Here is a 17,753-nt window from a genome sequence, read left to right as displayed (position 1 = left end):
AAAAGAAGAAGAAGAAGAAAAAATTGCTGGTACACAAAGGAATCATACCCAAGGGAATGTAATGAGATCTGGTATTGACAAATCTTAAAACTCTTAGCCTTAGCCTGCTTAGCCGTGGCTTTTTGGGGGCCTGGGAAGGGGAAGCCTTGAATCCAAGAGTTGCTTGTATTTTTATTCTAATTTCTGCTTTCGTTTACAGACCTCAGAGTTGAGGTTTAAGGCCACACACGCTGGAGTTTGAAGTGCCATTAATATGGAAGCAGAGAATTTATGTAACAGATTTCACCCAATTTTGTTTTTAAGAAACTAGTCAGACATACTTCATTAATAATGTCCACAATTTATTGTGAAATATCAAATTAGCAAATGTCAAATGTTGATGTTATCAAATATTCAACATTCTTTTAAATATTCAATTATCTTCTTAACAAATATTTGGACTCTTGATATTAAATAAAATGCTCTTGGAAGCAAAATTTAACTATGAATTTTTATCAAATTGATTTAGGATGGAAAATTTTATGTTCTGAGAAAAATACCCAACCCTAGCTATTGTGAGGGTAATATGGTGGAGTGGGCATGGTTATAGTATTATTTAGCTATTTCTTTATATTTCTATAGTGAAACCATTTTTAAACATGGCAGAACGTCTCTTCTTCTTTGATGTAATCTACCTCAATACCCCCTACTTCTATGAAACTTTATGATGCTTTCTAAATTAACCACTTTTCAAAGAAAATTGCGTATCTTGTCTTGACTAGTAGTTCTATGAAATTGCTTTGATTTTTAGCCCAAAATATTCTTACCTAAAATAATTCAAATAATACACCAGATACCCTTAATTTAGTGAAATAAATACAACTGCCTTCTAATATCAAAAAAAGGAATGACATGTGTCCAATCTACTATCCTTTCTTTCTTCTTTTGGTGAACTCCTCCGCGCATAGAATTGTGGGGAATTCTTCCACCCCGTAGTTATGCGGTACGAGTTGTTTACCAGTCTTTTGGTAGAGAGGTTACCAAATTACATAAAAAGCTATACACAATGTCTTCTAAATGAAAGGTATGCTATATTACGGCACACTAGAGAAAAAAGTCCAGCGAAAATATATTTAAAAACCACAGAATTATAAGTATATCCAGAAAATAAGTCGCATTAGTGTTAAGTGTTTTCGTTTCTTATCATATATGGCTCTTTATGATTGAAAATTTTCGGAAAGGAAAGCTTTCTCAAATTGTCAGTTTATTTGGAAAAGCAGCTTTTGTGGGCAGCTTTTTGCCAGTGGTTTTCGTGCTGAAAACTGCGCTGGCAATTTTCAGCATCACCGGCCCGACACCATCAAGAATTATCTTTTAAGTGAGGCAAGTTAACCAGTCACTGAGGTGCTAAGTAGCTCCTTAGATATGCGATACTCAGAGGTTGTCTTTTGGATAGAAGATCGATAAGACGCCATGGAAGTGTCGTGTTGCCTAGGTGAACCTGAGAGAGCAAGTGAATAAGAAAAGTTATTACGTCATCGCGGCCTCTTGGGGGAGCGTTGGTACCATTTAACGAAATGTTTCGCATCCATCGTTAACTGCACCAAATTAAAATGGCCGCCATTTTTTGTCTTTTGATTCTCAGTGGGGATGCTTGTGTTCCCATGTAAGGGAATCCGGAATACACGAAATATTAGGCTTTGGAATCCGGAATCCAGCACTCTGGAATCCGGAATCCAGGCCTTGGAATCCGGAATCCGCTACTTTGAAATTCAAAGTATACACTCAAATGCTATCGCCTCGACCTAGACTGAACCGAAGTAGCCCCTCCCCCACTGTGTAACATCTCCACCAAGAATGTCTGTCATCGGATGCTGATTTAATTGATAGACGATTCTTCTTATACTGGCAAGTATATCAAATATAATTTCCAGAGAAAGTATCTGAAAATTAACGATATGGAATCCGGAATCCGGAATCCGCAATACAAAAGTTTTGGAATCCGGAATCCAGACCCTTGGAACCCGGAATCCACCATAAGTCCGGATTCCCTTACATGGGGCGATGCTTGCAACCCAACAATTAACGTTACGGACAATAGTCCTTCTTCGGAGTACAAGAACGAGGTGTTATATATCGAAATCCCTTACTTTTGTAATATACCAAACAAGTGATCCTTCCTGTCCATTGATTTCTAGCGGTTCAACTATCCAACCACTCGACATTATCTAAAACAAACAAACAAACAAACAAAATATACGTCACTCGAAGAAATATCTTTTTCTCTCAAAAGAGACTTCGTCAAACAGTCATGTGCTTTTTTAAGAATCAATGACTACACTACGCATGCTCAAACCAGGAAGTCGCTACCTGTTGGAACGGTTATTTAAAATAAATAAAATGAAATGAAATAAAATAAAATAAAATAAAATAGCAACAACAAAAAAATTAGTTGAACATTCGAACTACAGATGTTTGCACCCAGCCTAGACATTAAAGCCTGGTTCACACGAGCAACGCAAACGCAAACGCAAACGCAAACGCAAACGCAACGCAAACGCAAACGCAAACGCAAACGCAAACGCAAACGCAAACGCAAACGCAAACGCAAGCAATGTTCACACGTACAACGCAAATACAAGTAAATTAAGATACGCATGCGCAGTAGTGATTGTTTATAGTTCACACGTATTTTCCTTGCGTTTGCGTTTGCGTTGCTCGTGTGAACAACGTCTTGCGTTTGTGCTTGCGTTTGCGTTTTCTCCGGTTCACACGTTAAAAACGCAAACGCAAACGCAAACGCAAGCACAAGAAAATGGAAAATTTTCCATTCCTTGCGTTTGCGTTTGCGTTTGTGTTACTGTAGTGCACACGTAGTTTCCTTGCGTTTGCGTTTACGTTGCTCGTGTGAACCACGTCTTGCGTTTATGCTTGCGTTTGCGTTTTCTCCGGTTCACACGTTAAAAGAAAGCACGTTCTCAAAGGCTATAGACTTTATGTATTTGAGCAAAAGTCGGTTTCTTACCTGTGCTCTGATTATTCCGGGTACTGGTGGAGATTTAGGATGATCGATAGACTGTGACGCCAGGATATATTTTTGACCCTAGAGAAAAAAAAAAAAGTTTTGAAAATAGTTTTCCGAAAACGGAAATTAGAATTATCTTTGTGTAAAACTAAGGGAAAGTTGCCTTCTGGGTAATTTAGAACATCCCACAGTTCCATGCAGAAAGAGGCCAGTAACATGAGTGTTCGGCCGAGCTACTTAAAGTCTTACCTCAACTCGCTCCTTAGTGACGTAACAGAAGTCACGTGAGTGGGTCATGAAGCACTGAGACGTCTCGTGAAGCATGTAAACTATGTGAAAAAGGTACGCATTAATAATTATGAAATACAAAAGATGACTAAGATTGCCGGACCAATAGGCCGTTTGCATGATGGTTTCATTTTACTTCCACTACCAAAATGCTTTGCGAATTGTCTTTCTTATTCAAATTTGTATTTCCTCATAAGAATAGTAAGATAATAGGTAATAATAAACTGAACAAAAGAAAGTGTGCAAGGGAGTCTGGTAGTAGTAGTAAATGACGCTATAATGCATGTGACCTACTTGAGTTTCGTATTCTATGTTGCTCGGGGCTAGCCTCGATTTTGTGTAGAATATTCATTTTTTCAACGGAAAGTGTTTGTATTGTTCAAAATGTGCATTCTTTACAATACCGTTGGTATTTGTGAATATTATGACGCTGATACGAGACTAACCCTGAGACTAACCCTGAGTATGTTATCAAGGAACACAGTGGTATTGAATGAATTTCAAAAACCTCTATTTCCGGGAACCTTGATTAGTCAGCCACGGAGGAAGAAAACTGACCAAGAGTTTAGGTGAACACGTGTGCCCCCCCCGTCCCCCACCGGAGTTTTGTACTTACCGACTTTCAAGCCTTCTTCAACATGCTCCACAATGTTGATTTTCTGAGAAAAATATAACGAAATCGTTAGCAACCAGCAAAATAACACGTAAGGAAGAGAATAACAGCAAAATTATGATTAAAGTGAAGTCCCTTTATTTCCCCTCTCGATTTGGTCAGTAATCTTTGATGTCTTTTCCAACTTATATGTGTTCTTCCTTCCTTCATAACTCTCTCCCTCCCTCTCTCCCTCCCTTCCAATTCTTCCTCTCTCCCATCCTTCCTTACGTCATTACTCCCTCCCTCCAATCATTCCTCTCTCAGATCCTTCCTCTCTCTCATCTTTCCTTCCTCCATCCATTCCCCTCCCTTCTTTTCAATGAAAGTTGATCACATTTTAAGGATGTTACCTTGAGCATGTTATCGTAGATATATCGGGAGAGAGGGTTGCGAACAGCTTCCCAGACGGTTAATGGAGCCGCTTCGATGATCCCTCTTCCCATGAAACTGTATAACACAAAGAAAGAAAATTAGTTCACTTGTCTTCAGTGGAAACTCTTTCACATGCTCCCCTCGAGCTCCCCAACAACTAAATGAGTCATTGTTGCAAGAGAGGCCATTTACACTAGATCTAGTGAAGAGTTAGCTCTAGCAGTAGAGCCAATAAAACTTCATGTAAAACATAATATAGAAATTCCAGGACTCAGAGCAAAAATGATAATAATTGTTCTTAAGATATTTCAACTGTATCCAACAAGAGTAAGTTAAGTTTTTTCGTCTTTTCAAGGTGTAAAATTTACACTTTTATCATTACTGTTTCATTAGAAACACCGACGCAGCTCACACTAGTTTTTAGCTAGTTATCTCTTCTGTATTCATTAATCAATTGAAAGTCTTCATCAGTCAATGAGGCTGAAGACCTCACAACCTAAAACTATGTATTCGAGGTCTCAAATTAAGTGACCATGGCTAAACTTCTACCAACAATTCCTTACCAGTAAATAAATCCATTGGGAAGTTCTTCTCTCTTCCTTAAGATAGCAACATCTTTCTGGACATTCTGGAACCTTGATTTAAAGAAAGTCAATATACCGAGAGAACTATACTTAGAGACACGGAGCATCAGATAATTGAGGGATGGACCATTTAGGTCATTGAGTAAATCAAAAAATATATCAAGGAAGCCATTCACACAAATATATATATATATATATCGCGCAGCTTCTCCTTTCATAAAAGAATATCGAGCAAACACGCGCGCACACAAATGAGTGAAGGGGTGTTACGAAAAATATATATCGTGCAACATAAATTCCCTCAGCTCCCCCCCCCCCCCCCCCCAAACTATATAATGGCCCCCCATCCCTCCAGTTATATTCAAACAAAGAAAACTAAAAGAAATATATCAAATACTTACGTCCAACCCCCGTGATTCGAGTCCTTTGCATACACTGGTCCTTTGGTGGGAAACATGCGAATGATCTCTGGGACTGTAGATGCGAGTAACGCCTGGGAAAAATCGATCATTGAGCGCGATTACAAATCAAAGATTGTCGAGTCAGTGAGGCGTTGCACTATCACGTGTTAGTGAATTATTGAAAATCTCGCGCGCTGATTGATCGGGAAACTCACACTATCACACGATAGTCACCTCCAGCGATAATCCAAAATGGCGGCCAGCCGCTTTGTTGCTGTTACAGGGGAAAACGTCTTTTATCTTCTTTTTTTTCCTTTTTTTTGAAAGAATCACCTGTGTATTTTTATACAATAATGGCTAAATAGTAGCCATGAAAGGCAAGACAATAGTCTTTTCTGAATTACTTCTCATGTAAATCAGATTAGCATAAATTGTTCCCGACTCCTGTCATGGCTGCCATCACGTGATGGAACAAATTAAGCCTCTATTACAGTCACATCAGTCTTACAATTTAAAAAGCTATTGTTTTACTTAGTAGCTTACGTTATATGTTACCTCACATTACCTTAAACCGAAAAATTCAAACACCACTGAATACTGCTTGCGTTACGTCACATGCCACCTCAATTTATGTTGAATTATTATAACGCGATACGCGTTCGTGTGGAATTTTTCTAGCTGAATGACAAGTTATTATGAACATGGATGATTGCGCATGGGGCAGTATTTGCCCCCCACTGAAGGCTGGCAATGAGATTCATGAGCTGATTGAAACCAATCAATATGCGTTACGTCACATTTAACGTCACTTGTGTCACGCTACATACCTCCTTTAGAAGCTCCGCAGCGGCGTGGTTACCAATGACACGGTATCTGATGTGAAGACGGTTGACTAATGGGAAAATGAAAGAGAATGAATAAATAAAAGAAAAATATGTGCAGAGAAAATCAAATAATAATGAACTATAACTTAAAAAAGACGTATCAGCAAACAAAAAACAAAAAAACAAAAAAACAAAAAAAACTCAAAAACATTACCCAAAGGCCTTTCAATTATCGCGTAATCTTCACTCCTGAAATACAAGAAGAAAAAATGAAGCAAGAAGAAAAAGAAGGAAACTTATAAGAAACGTTTGAGGCGTTTGAAATTGTCCCTTCCCATGAGAATAAAAGGACAAAAGACATCGCCGCCATGATCGCCGCCATGTTGGTTGACCAAGTTACTGGCTATGACGTCACATGGACAAGGACAAGAGAACCAAGATGGCGGCTATGACGTCACATGGACAAGGACAAAATTAGTTGCGATTGATATAACAAAAGAAACTAAGACCAAATCTTATGTTCAAGTGAACCAAGATGGCGGCTATGACGTCACATGCACGATGTCAAAAGACACGGCCGCCATGCTGGTTGATATAACAAAAGAAACCTAAACTCAAATAGCCTGTTGAAGTCAACCAGCAATGCGGCAATGACGTCACATGCATCCTAAGAATTATCCTAAGAAATCAATAGATACTTACTTAAGGTTTTCAATATATTTTTTCTTTTCATCTTCTGATATTTTCTTCAATTCTGCAATCTGATTATCCTTCTTTTCTTTCTCTTTCAACAAGTCTTTCAGATTTGCTTCCATTTCGTCGCGGTCTTCTTCGCTAGTGAGGAGTCTGGTGCGAGCTTCGTCCAGTCGTAGAAGAAGGACTTCTTTTTCTCTAGTTTCGCACAAAAGTCTAAAAGAAAAAAGAGAAAACAAATCTTTACCTCTTAATTGTTCTACTTTCTTTGGCACAGAAAAACCATAACATGAGGAGAAAATAAATTCAATTCAATGATTTCCCAACATAAAAAAAATTGCTGTGAAAAAGACTTTGGAAAAGTTCAGTTGGGAATTTTTTGATAAATTCGGAATATGCAAAGATTACGCCAATTTTGCACCATTTCTTTCTGTTTCACCGTTGCATGCAGAACATGCGAGAAGAGTTAACTTTTTTCCTTTACACAAACCTGCTTTCAGCTTCTTCGAGTTTCTCACATGCTTCTTTCAGTTTCGTCGCTTCTTCAGTCAAATATTCCACCGTTTCTTCGCTTTGAAGGTCGTCATACGACTTCAGTCGCAAAATCCGCTTTAGACGAGACTTGATCAATTTTCTTTCTCTTTCTCTCTCGACATGAAACTTATCCTTTTGAGCAGTGAGTTTCTGAATTGCAAGCTCCTTTTCTCTCATCGAACCACGAATATCGTCCGAGATCTTACGTTCTTGGTCTAGGACTCTGTCCTCGTCTCGCTCGAGCTTCGACCTCTTAGCAAGACACTCAAGAAATAGTTCATCATCTAAAGATCCAATATGCCCAATTTTTTCCTTCACCAGATCTAGAACTACCTTTTTCTGACGGTTCACAGCTTTTCCCCAAAGTTTCTTTTGTTCGTTTTCGGGAAGGTTTGGATCTTTACACGATTCTTGGAGAGTTTTATCAATTTCTTCAAACTCCTTCCACAACAAATTGACATACTTTTCACGTTCACCGTCGAAATCAGACATCTTCCCTACTTTATCTTGTCGTAAAGTTTCCAGACAAATCTCCATTTTTTCCTCATGCTTTTCCTGGCGAACATTGAATCCACACTCGAGTTCGCACAACTTCTCCTCGTTTTCCTGAATCTTGGTTCTATAAACTTCCAAACTGTTCATTTTCTCCATCATGGAGAGTTCATTTTCAGTGATAGACTTTGACTTTTCGTTTCTAAGAAGTACAAGTCTCTCGACTTCGATATCAAGTTCACTCATTCGCCTTTGTCCGGGATTTTCTAACTCCAAAAACTGGCCTTTCCCGACTTTCAAGCTATCCATACTACCAGAGAGCTCGCAATTTTGTACGCTACTGTCAACACTAGATCTTTTCGAATTCTGCCCAGACTTATTTTCTTCTGTGTTCTTGTTGTCATTCTCGCTGCTTTTTGACAAATCCTTCTCTTCATTTGCAACTTCGATGTTTTTTCGCATCAGCTTTACTTGGTATCCTCCGAGATTTCGTATCTTTTTATTAATATGTTCCAGCTCTTCTTTATCTTTTCTTATCGTCTTTTCAAGCGAAGGAATCACCTTGCTATACTCCTTCTCCGCTTTTTCCAACGACGTCTTCAGCTCTTCTTGCAACTCGAGCAAGTTTTCTTGCTGTTCTTCGATATCCCTCAATTCTTGGTCTTTCTCCCACTCCAAGAGCTCTTTCTGTCGTTGAACGTCAAGCTCCGCCTGATCCAGGGCATTTCGCCGAAGCAGCTCAATCTCTGCAAGCTTCACCTCATACTCTTCAATTTTCTGCCATTTGTTGTCCATAAAGACATGCAGCTCTTCCTTCATATTCTCTTGGTTTTCTTTGGCTCCATTATAATCTAACTTGTACTCATTCCTCAGTTGGAATATTTTATCCATTTCATCGGAGATAAGCGATTTGTCTTCTTCGCCATTGACTTCGACAACACTCTGCAAGTTGGTCAACTCGTCTCGGATTTTCTTCGAGTTCAGTTCGTGAGCTGTTCGGATTTGCTGAATCTGTTCTTTTTGGGACTCGATTTCGGTTTGTTTAAGGTCGATTTCTTCTTTGTAGTTGCGTTCTACTTCAAGGCGCCGAACCTCTGCTTCCTTGTGTCTTTGTATTAGGTCACTAATGTGAGTCCTGAGAAAGAAATAAGATCATCATCACAAATACTGCTAATTTTTAAACTAAATTTTGCTCCTTCGTTTCATCAACCAAAAGGCTATACACCATTTTCCATACATCGGTTCGCTGGTCAAACACAAAGCGATCAAGCGAGGCGCTAAGGTACTTTCAAAGGATTATTCAAATTTGAACCTTGCAACCTCGACTGAATGCTTTGTGTTTAACCAGTAAACCGATGTATGGAAAATGGTGAATTTGCAACAGACAGTCACGTGCTGCTATATCACTTGATAACGAATCAATTCAACCAAAGGCTCTGCTGGATGCATGCGAACGATTCTTACAATGCTTTGTATCTTGGAATCGAAAGTGTCTTTTCTTAGAAAAAAAAAAGGTATTTTGACAAAAGTTTTGGATATATCATTAGTAATCATGCAAAAGTTATTTAAATAAAGAAAGCCCGAATTTTTTTGCCATCCAGTAATAGTCATGTGATTATTTCCTGCAAATGGACTATTCGAGGTATTTTCATACGATTCTCAGAACATAAGATCACCATAGTAACGAACACAAGTCTCACACGATGACCCCATACGATGCGCAATATCTGATACGATTCGGAGACAATTACTTCACGAAAAGCACCCGATAAAAACAATGACAACCAAGCCCAGTTCATTAAAAAGTTGCGTCCAAGAGACAAATTAATAAACTTACTTTAATTCTTCCACGCCCTCACTCATGTCGAAGTCAACCCTGTAGAATTAAATAATCCTTTGAATATTTATGTCCATAGTTCGTGTTTTTGGAAAACTGTGTACGCTATCTTAGTAATAATGATAGAATTAGAAATTATTTTTAAAATATAGACGACCCCTTGCATTGAATTCCTAGAGGAATTGTTCTGGGGGACAAAACAGTATGCAATCTTTTCTTATGCAAAAAATCCATTGTTTTGTCCCCCAGAACAATTCCTCTTGGGACTCAGTGCGGGTGGCCTATACTCAGGTTTATCATTTATGTTCATAACATAAATTAAGCCACAGTTAAAATCGATTTCCTTATCGTGCTAGGTTTATGGGGGATTCCTTTAGTGCATGACGGAGTGTTTAAGTTAAGTATTCCACGGTTAATCAGCGTGACGGGCATCAGGTGCCGAGCTGTGGCCCGGTTGTCATAGCTTACCTCCATGATTAGGCGTAGTCTGGTGCAACCAGCTCGCATCCCGGTTAAGTGTGATAGACACATGAAACATGGCAACTCCCAAATTGTTGCCATGCTGGACCAATCAGAGGGCAAGAAAAAAATTTTAGGACCAGCCAATCACAGAGGTTTGCAACGGAGGTCGTTAAGTTATTATGGTATAGTGTGTTTTTCACGTCAGAAACGATTTTTTTACTAATAGAAACCTAATACAATGCTACCTCTATTAAGCGGTACTGTGCTGTGTGCTCTAGTAATGCACGCACCAATCGAAAAGCAACATATTGATTTTATATTCTGAAATAGATTTTACGAACCCCGAGTCCAAAGTAAGTGGAGAAGAAATGTCTGATCTGGTGCTGAGATCGCCATGACTACCACGTATAGGTGACATGTAGTAGCCTGACAAAGACTCTGAGGATTCCTGCAGGAGTGGAATAGAAACATTATGTGGTTAAAAGTGGGATAAAATATGAGAGGGGAGGAGAGGAGAGGAGAGGAGAGATCATTAACACTTACAGCGCTGAACAATCCCGATCTTCTTTGTTCTCGTAGTTTGGCTGCCTCAGTTGGAAAGTTAAACTTAAAGACATTGTTTTTTCCAAACACGATGACATCTCCTACAGTAACGAAAAGATGCAAGAGAAATAATCAATAGAAAACACGTTATTCCGGGGAGGGGGGGGGGGGGGGGAATTACCAGGGGAGTCCAACTCGATCTATTTCACTGGTCCATCAGATTGCTAGCTAAAAATAGCTCGCGCACTGATTGGTTGGTTCACAGCGCAAGGCTTCCAAGCGCCCGCGCAACAAACACAATAGAAGCTGATCGTGAATTGAAATAGAGGTTTTGCACGTGACGGCAGCCATGTTAGATGGTAGGAACAATACAATCGTTTTACATGAGAAAGAATTCAATTCCCAAGAGCACAGGGATTTTATTGTTCTGCCATCTAACCACAGGCAGCCCAAGCTGTGATGGTGTAAAACCTCTATTGCACATTGGATAAGGCCCCGTCCACACAGGCAGCCCAAGCTGTATTAGGGTGCCTGCACGTGTTGGTGAAAAACCTCTATTGCACAATGGATAAGACTACTACAGTGATCCACACCTACCTTGATTGAGTTTTGTTGGTTGTACGACGGAAACTCCATTGACCCAACAAACTGACGCCAGTGGGTCTAAAGTCACTCTTCCTTTAGTGTACTCGATAATACAATGTTGTTTTTCGATATCCTCGCCATCCACAACTGCAAGGAAACCGAAAATAAGACACGAGTTTCTTAAAGACTCCAACATTCTAGTTTATATTCTAGTTCTAGCATCACATGAGTAGAGTCTTGTATATATAGTTTGTATGTAGAGTTTTGTACCGGAATTACTCAAAACATATGTAAATTTGACTTTCAAACATGCCTGATAAATTGGACTTCACAAAATCCCAAAACTTAGTGTCCATGCTTGAAACTTAAGGCTAATTCTTTCATATTGTGTTTGTTAAGACAGTATCTTGGTCTGACAAAAGTATACTCTCGAACTTTTTTGTATACTTGGAGAAAACAAACATTTATTTTCTCACTCAAACTCTTCAAAATTATTAGAAGACATGCTGAAGTGCACGCATGCGCAAACGTTTTTTCCTGGTGTCCAAGGAGCCTAATTCTAATTCGATGTATGAGTAGCCGTGCCCTGACTTACATTTACCTAGAGGTTGTTTTAGAGTTCGATTTAAACATTGATTGATCTGCTTCTTTTTTCTGACTTAGTATCTCTGGACACCTCTTATCCTCACAGGGGCAAAGGGTTCTTTCGTTCTATCCAAACAAAAAATGCAGACCCGACGCAAGCAACGGCCGAAGGTCTCTAGACTAACATATATGCAAAATTATGCAGATAAATAAGAACAACAAATCCAAAAACTGAGGATGATTACCTATGTCTTGAGCTACAGGAGCGTCCTCAAGTCCAACACGCGTCTTCCCGTGCTAGATAGAGAGGAAACAGGTAACAGAGTTAATTATCAAAAACTCAAGAAACACAAGGACACATTGAATACATAAATATGATAAGGTCATGTTATTCCAGGCAATTTTTCTTGAGATTCAAAACTCAAGAAAAAAGGACAGAAAAATAAAGTAATTCAATTGACCACTTTAATTGTGCGTAATTGTTTTCCCATTTCCGACCACGTGTCATTCCCTAAGGTATCATTTCTTTGTTTAACGGTTGCGCATGAGAAGACACATGAATATGGATACAACTGGAGCAAAGAATATTATTCTCAAGAGAATAACACGTGGTCTGAAATGGGAAAACATTACGCCCAAGGTAAAAAGGTCTATTATGAAATAACTGTTCTAAATCTCGCGTTCTGATTGGTTGTGAGCGCGTGCTTTATGAGAGCACACAGCACGCGCGCGCACATAATGGTTATGGTAATTTATATTTTATAAAAGAAATAAAAAGCTTGCTTGCTTGTTGTGCTGTGTTAAGTTATAAAGCACTTGGGGATTGGCAGGACACTTGAGAAATGTCGAGAAGCACTCCCCTACGCGTCGTGCTTCTCCTAACACTTCTGTCGTGTTCTGCCAACCCCCGCGTACTTTATAACTGCACACAGCACGCGCGCGCGTTTTTTGTTTCTTCATTGGTGTGGGGTGTCACCACGCACGCAGGTTACCATAAATTCTCTCTATCTATCTTCTTGCGCATTTTTTTTTTCGTTGTAGAGTCAAGTTCCAAAGTAGGGGATGAATGGAAAACGCAATATTTTATTGATTTGTCTTTACTGAACTAAAACATAGTTAATACCTTCTATTAACTTGGATTTTAAAATGCAAGAATAATTCAGTTGCGCATCAATTCTTACTTACTCCGAGTCTGTAGAGTTTTATTTCAGTCTTTAGAGGATCTTCTTCTAGTCGTACGAGGTGAGGCAGCTCTAAATCGATTAGTACACACGACCCTTGACGCCTTAGGGCCAGCTCGCTTTCCTGTAAGAGCATGGATAGTATTTAGTGTGGTTACTGGTTGAAGGAAAACAATTTAGAACTTCTTTATCTTTTGTGATTATAGATGAAGAAATGAGTTGTCCCTCAAAATACAGAATTGATGGATGGGTGGGAATGGTTGGCTGGAAATGGATGGGTGGGAATGGATGGTGGGGAATGGAATGGAATGGAATGGATGGATGATTGGATGGATGAACAATGGGTGGATGGGATGGAATAATGGATGGATGAATAATGGGTGGATGGGTGGGAATGGATGGATGAATGGAATGGGTGCAACATTTCGAATGCTCCTCAAGTGAACACCGTCGTACATCCCTTCCTGATAAAATGTAATGGTATCTTTGCATATATTAAGGCTGCGTTCATAATGTATGGCAGAGGGGGGTCAGGTGAAAATTTGAAATGTCCAGAATAAATCATAAGACCCCCCTTACAGTCATGCAAAAAAAATACGATCCCCCCTAAGCAAGGCTTGTAGCTTCTTCCAACAATTGTGCATCCCCCTCATCTTTCTGATAAAAATTTGCCCATCCCCCCTTTTTCCTACCACAATTTTCCCGATCCCCCCTTAATTTCACCTGCCCCCCCAATGCACTGCCATACATTATGAACGCAGCCTAAGGAGTAAGTGGCGAGGTAATGCATAAGCTTCACTTACTTGCATAATCATCTTTGCCTCCTTCCATTTTTCTGTCCAGTCTTTGGTTAACTTTTCAACCTTGGCTTCCTTATCGTGGATTTTTTTCGTTGTATTTGTAGCTTCATTTTCGTATAACGACTACACAAGAAAGATGAATGTAGCATATATTAAGACATGTACAGGGCCGGGAGATTTTCAGTTACGCGCAACGATGGGTATTTTTGTAAAACACTTTTGAAAGAGAAACGAGCATACATTTCTTTGCAAAAATGCTTGGATTCAAAATTTTATATATTCGTCAGTTTATAGTCAATCTCTACGAAACTTTGCAACTTTACTAATATCAATGTCATAAATTTAATCCTTTATCGAATTAATCAAATATACTCTAATGTCACGCTACCGTGAGAAGGGTGAATACCTTTTCATTTGGACTCCTTAGTTTGTTCTTTAATCTTTCAATCTCAGCTCTCAGTTCTCTAATCAGCTTGACGTTTGGATCCTGAAAAAAACATGGCCGAGTTGGTTAGTATGCTGGTGGGGAAAAACCGCTGGAATGGATAGCGGTACGGACAAGTTACGGATTGACAAACTCTGTGAGCCAATTACAGTTCGCTAATTCATAGCTCATTAAATGAGAATTCACAGTGGACCCAACACTGTCATGGTCAAGGCAATGCACGTTTGCACTGTGGTTTTGGACGCAAGGCTACTGCTGGACGAATCAAAATATTGATGTCTCGAGCGCATGCGCACTGTATATTCTCGTCCATTCTTGGCATAAAACACGAATTTCGTTTTACCTCGTTAACTGTTGGTTTGTTGATAATATTCTTGGCTCTCTGCGCGTATCTCAGTGTACTCAATGTCTCGCCATAATTACATTCGGCTGGTGAAACGGCTAAAACAAGATGACAGAAATATTCTTTCAACGAAAAATGACTAGAAAATACTAGTTGGGACTGTGTTGGTGTGTTGAATACAACAAGTGAATAAGAATGACTAGTGGTTACTAGTTGGGACTGTGTTGGTGTGCTGAATACAACAAGTGAATAAGAATGACTAGTGGTTACTAGTTGGGACTGTGTTGGTGTGTTGAATACAACAAGTGAATAAGAATGACTAGTGGTTACTAGTTGGGGCTGTGTTGGTGTGTTAAATATAAGTGGATAAGAATGAAACTTAAACACCGTGTAAGAGCGCTTGTAACTGTACTGACATTTCGGAGTTAGTCCTTCGTCGGAGTAGTTCTTTTACTCCTTTTCGAGGATCTTGAAGTAGCAAAGAACGCATATCATACCTGCTATCATAATAGTCTTCGAATTCCCACCGAGGCTGTCCTTAAGAAGGAATGTTAACACTGAATCACGATATGGCACAAAAAGCTTCTTCCTAAACGCTAAACGCTTGGTTCCCTCAATCTCGTTCATGGAATTTTCAGCTGAAAAGTAAATTTATAAAAGAGATTACTCAGTTTTATTGTAAATTCCATTTACGAAAATTATCGCTCTAGACCATGCACCATGTTCTCAGAAAACGCCTAAAGACCCCTTGCAGCACTTTGGAATGCAGCTCAATCTGGGGGACAAAACAATAGGTTCCAATTCTCAGGAGATTGGAATTCTTTTGTTTTGTACCTCAGATCGAGCTGCTTTGACGTCACATGCAAGGGGTCTAATGGAAATAAGATATACTAGTGTCCTGGTTGCTATGTCATCGGGATTATCATTACCTAGAGTTGAAATGACTATTCCTAGAGTAACTAATGATCTGTTGATGTTGCTGCCTTCTTTTAATCGATCACCTGTTGCTCCACTGGCGCTTGCTCTCTCACTGTTACAAAATACAACAGTCATGTGTGAGCTTTCAGACGCACACACAGTTTAAAAATATATTTATACAGTTCCCCTCAATAGCGCACGAGGAATCGTACAATTTGTGGTTTGGTGGACAGTATCGATCGGAAAACACACAAAGTTAAGTTTCCAAGGGCACGTACCTATGGCATGGAAGGCCATGGGTACGTATCGATTGTCGTCCAGCTAAATCCACTTCGTTGTGACGACGATTCCGCGCGTGTTATTTATCTAAAGTTAGCGTAAAATGCGATTTTGATTATGCTGGTGGCATCGAGGTCATGTGACAATGGAGATGGTGATTTTTTTTAACAGCTTTATTGGGAAACTAATATTACAATGTGTTGAATAGAAAAAAACTAATAGTTACCCAGAAAGGAAAGTCACGAACGGGACACGAGACCCATGCGAGGTGACCACCTCATGAAATGTTCAAATAATTAGACGTAAAATTATGTGCAAAAAATATAACATTCCGCGTAAAAATTAAAAATAAGAATGATGGTGGTGACGATGATGATTATGATGATGATGATGACAATGATAATGATGGTGGTGGTAATGACGACTAATGATGATAATGTTAGTGGCGATGATGAAGATGAAGTAGATGGTGATAATGACGATGATGGCGATGATGATGATGATGATAAAGGTGCTGATGATGTTGTTGATGATGATGATGACTGTCTGTGGTGATGGTGTTGCAATTACCTTCCTGCAAGGTCTACCAAGTGGATCTTACTGATCGTCTCTGAGGGAAGATCTGCTAGAAACTTCGCCTAAAACGTCAAACAAGTAAACCAAACTTAAAAAAGACATTTGACATAAATAATTTTTCAAAAACCCGAAAAAATAAATGGCATATAATGAGACAAAAGTAAGTCTTTAGGCCAAGATTTTCAGCTTTCCATACCTGTGTGAACTTTATGGTAAAAATAGCGTGTGATCGGCTGCTGCCTTCGTTCATTTTAGTAGCCGCTGTTGATCTGAAAACAGATAAAAAAAAAACTAAATAAAAAATCCAAGGCTAACTTACCCTGCATTTGTTTATGCATGGACTAGTGAAATATTCTCGGTATGTGCGTGACGAACGTGCCGTGAACAGGTAGCGTGTCTGAACGAGAAACAAGATCTCGTATGCTGCGGAAGAGTCATTGGATTTTCTCATTTCCGTGCGTGACTGTGCTGTGTGACAGCCATTTTTACGGTCAAGAAAAGTCATACATCAGGAAATGCGACGTTTTAGACAACAGATTTGTCTCGTTCTTTCAATACACAGTCAGCACCTCCGGGTATTGTTGTCTGCTTGTATTGTGGTTCTTAATCCAGGAAATATCGTGATATTAAACCCTATTGTGTAGTTTTAGGTACGCATAAATAAACAACCAATAATGCGTGACAAATTCCATGCACGATGGATATCAGCACGCAACATAAGATATAGAGCATTTTTTGGAATGAGTGCGAACAAAAGAAAATGAACTAAGAGAAGGACTCACGCGCCCCATCATGAGCACTCTTTGATACTATTTTTAGATATTTGATGCTATTTTTAGAATCATTCATCTGGGGCCGGTTGTACGATGGGTGGATAGCGCTATCCGATTGATAAATCTTATCCAGTGGATAAATTTATTGGATAACAGCATTGACTTATCTACAGTGTACGTGCTGTAAGTCAGTACCGTATGTTTTCACTCATGCGAAAAACGCTCTTTTGTTGAAAACTTCGGTCACGTATTCAATGTGCCACGTTCCAACTACTTTTGGTGATTAAAGGCACGGACACACGGTGTAACATTGCGCGCAAAACTGCAGGCAATGTTGTTTAAGTAGGATAGTTTTCTACTTCAGCAACGTTGCGTGCAACAAATTGCGTCGTGTGTCATCGCTCTCAACATCAATTGCATGCATTATTGCGCGCAATGTTGCATCGTGTGTCCGTAGCTTAAAACTCATTTTACGGAAAATAGTGATTTTCAAGCGTTGCGTGACGTGAATAAGCCTTGTAACGCAACAGCTGTAATTTTGGCGTACCTCAGTCTGTTGCCTTGTTCGATGAGGACTTC

At 39.4% G+C, this 17,753-nt stretch overlaps 1 protein-coding gene across 5 annotated transcripts in view; it reads right to left on the bottom strand.

The window, feature by feature from the left end:
- Nucleotides 1-320: 320 nt before the first annotated feature.
- The window catches only part of LOC116308388 (uncharacterized), a 26,118-nt gene continuing 8,685 nt past the window's right edge, over nt 321-17,753 (bottom strand). For 4 of the 5 annotated variants that reach the window (XM_089024676.1, XM_089024674.1, XM_089024675.1 and 1 more), the window contains 26 exons: nt 17,722-17,753; nt 16,598-16,670; nt 16,396-16,463; nt 15,558-15,658; nt 15,126-15,266; nt 14,629-14,726; nt 14,247-14,327; nt 13,844-13,963; nt 13,045-13,164; nt 12,105-12,156; nt 11,287-11,421; nt 10,690-10,790; nt 10,488-10,594; nt 9,685-9,723; nt 7,312-8,982; nt 6,831-7,037; nt 6,343-6,377; nt 6,132-6,196; nt 5,305-5,396; nt 4,883-4,954; nt 4,298-4,394; nt 3,909-3,951; nt 3,254-3,333; nt 3,005-3,082; nt 2,130-2,207; nt 321-1,480 (listed from right to left, as the gene is read on the bottom strand). The exon at nt 17,722-17,753 is cut by the window's right edge and continues 38 nt beyond it. In XM_089024676.1, coding sequence (XP_088880802.1) covers nt 1,376-1,480; nt 2,130-2,207; nt 3,005-3,082; nt 3,254-3,333; nt 3,909-3,951; nt 4,298-4,394; nt 4,883-4,954; nt 5,305-5,396; nt 6,132-6,196; nt 6,343-6,377; nt 6,831-7,037; nt 7,312-8,982; nt 9,685-9,723; nt 10,488-10,594; nt 10,690-10,790; nt 11,287-11,421; nt 12,105-12,156; nt 13,045-13,164; nt 13,844-13,963; nt 14,247-14,327; nt 14,629-14,726; nt 15,126-15,266; nt 15,558-15,658; nt 16,396-16,463; nt 16,598-16,670; nt 17,722-17,753 — 3,891 coding nt within the window. In that variant the 3' untranslated portion in view covers nt 321-1,375. The remainder of the gene's footprint in view (nt 1,481-2,129; nt 2,208-3,004; nt 3,083-3,253; nt 3,334-3,908; nt 3,952-4,297; nt 4,395-4,882; nt 4,955-5,304; nt 5,397-6,131; nt 6,197-6,342; nt 6,378-6,830; nt 7,038-7,311; nt 8,983-9,684; nt 9,724-10,487; nt 10,595-10,689; nt 10,791-11,286; nt 11,422-12,104; nt 12,157-13,044; nt 13,165-13,843; nt 13,964-14,246; nt 14,328-14,628; nt 14,727-15,125; nt 15,267-15,557; nt 15,659-16,395; nt 16,464-16,597; nt 16,671-17,721) is intronic. The other variant, XM_089024677.1, reaches the window with a different exon arrangement.

Source organism: Actinia tenebrosa, unplaced genomic scaffold (assembly GCF_029948245.1).
Source record: "Actinia tenebrosa isolate PJP-AT-01 unplaced genomic scaffold, QUT_ActTen_1.0 PGA_scaffold9__36_contigs__length_13948895, whole genome shotgun sequence".
NCBI lineage: Eukaryota > Metazoa > Cnidaria > Anthozoa > Actiniaria > Actiniidae > Actinia > Actinia tenebrosa.
The sequence above is the reverse complement of the archived record's forward strand: the minus strand, read 5'-3'. Positions and strand labels throughout refer to the sequence as shown.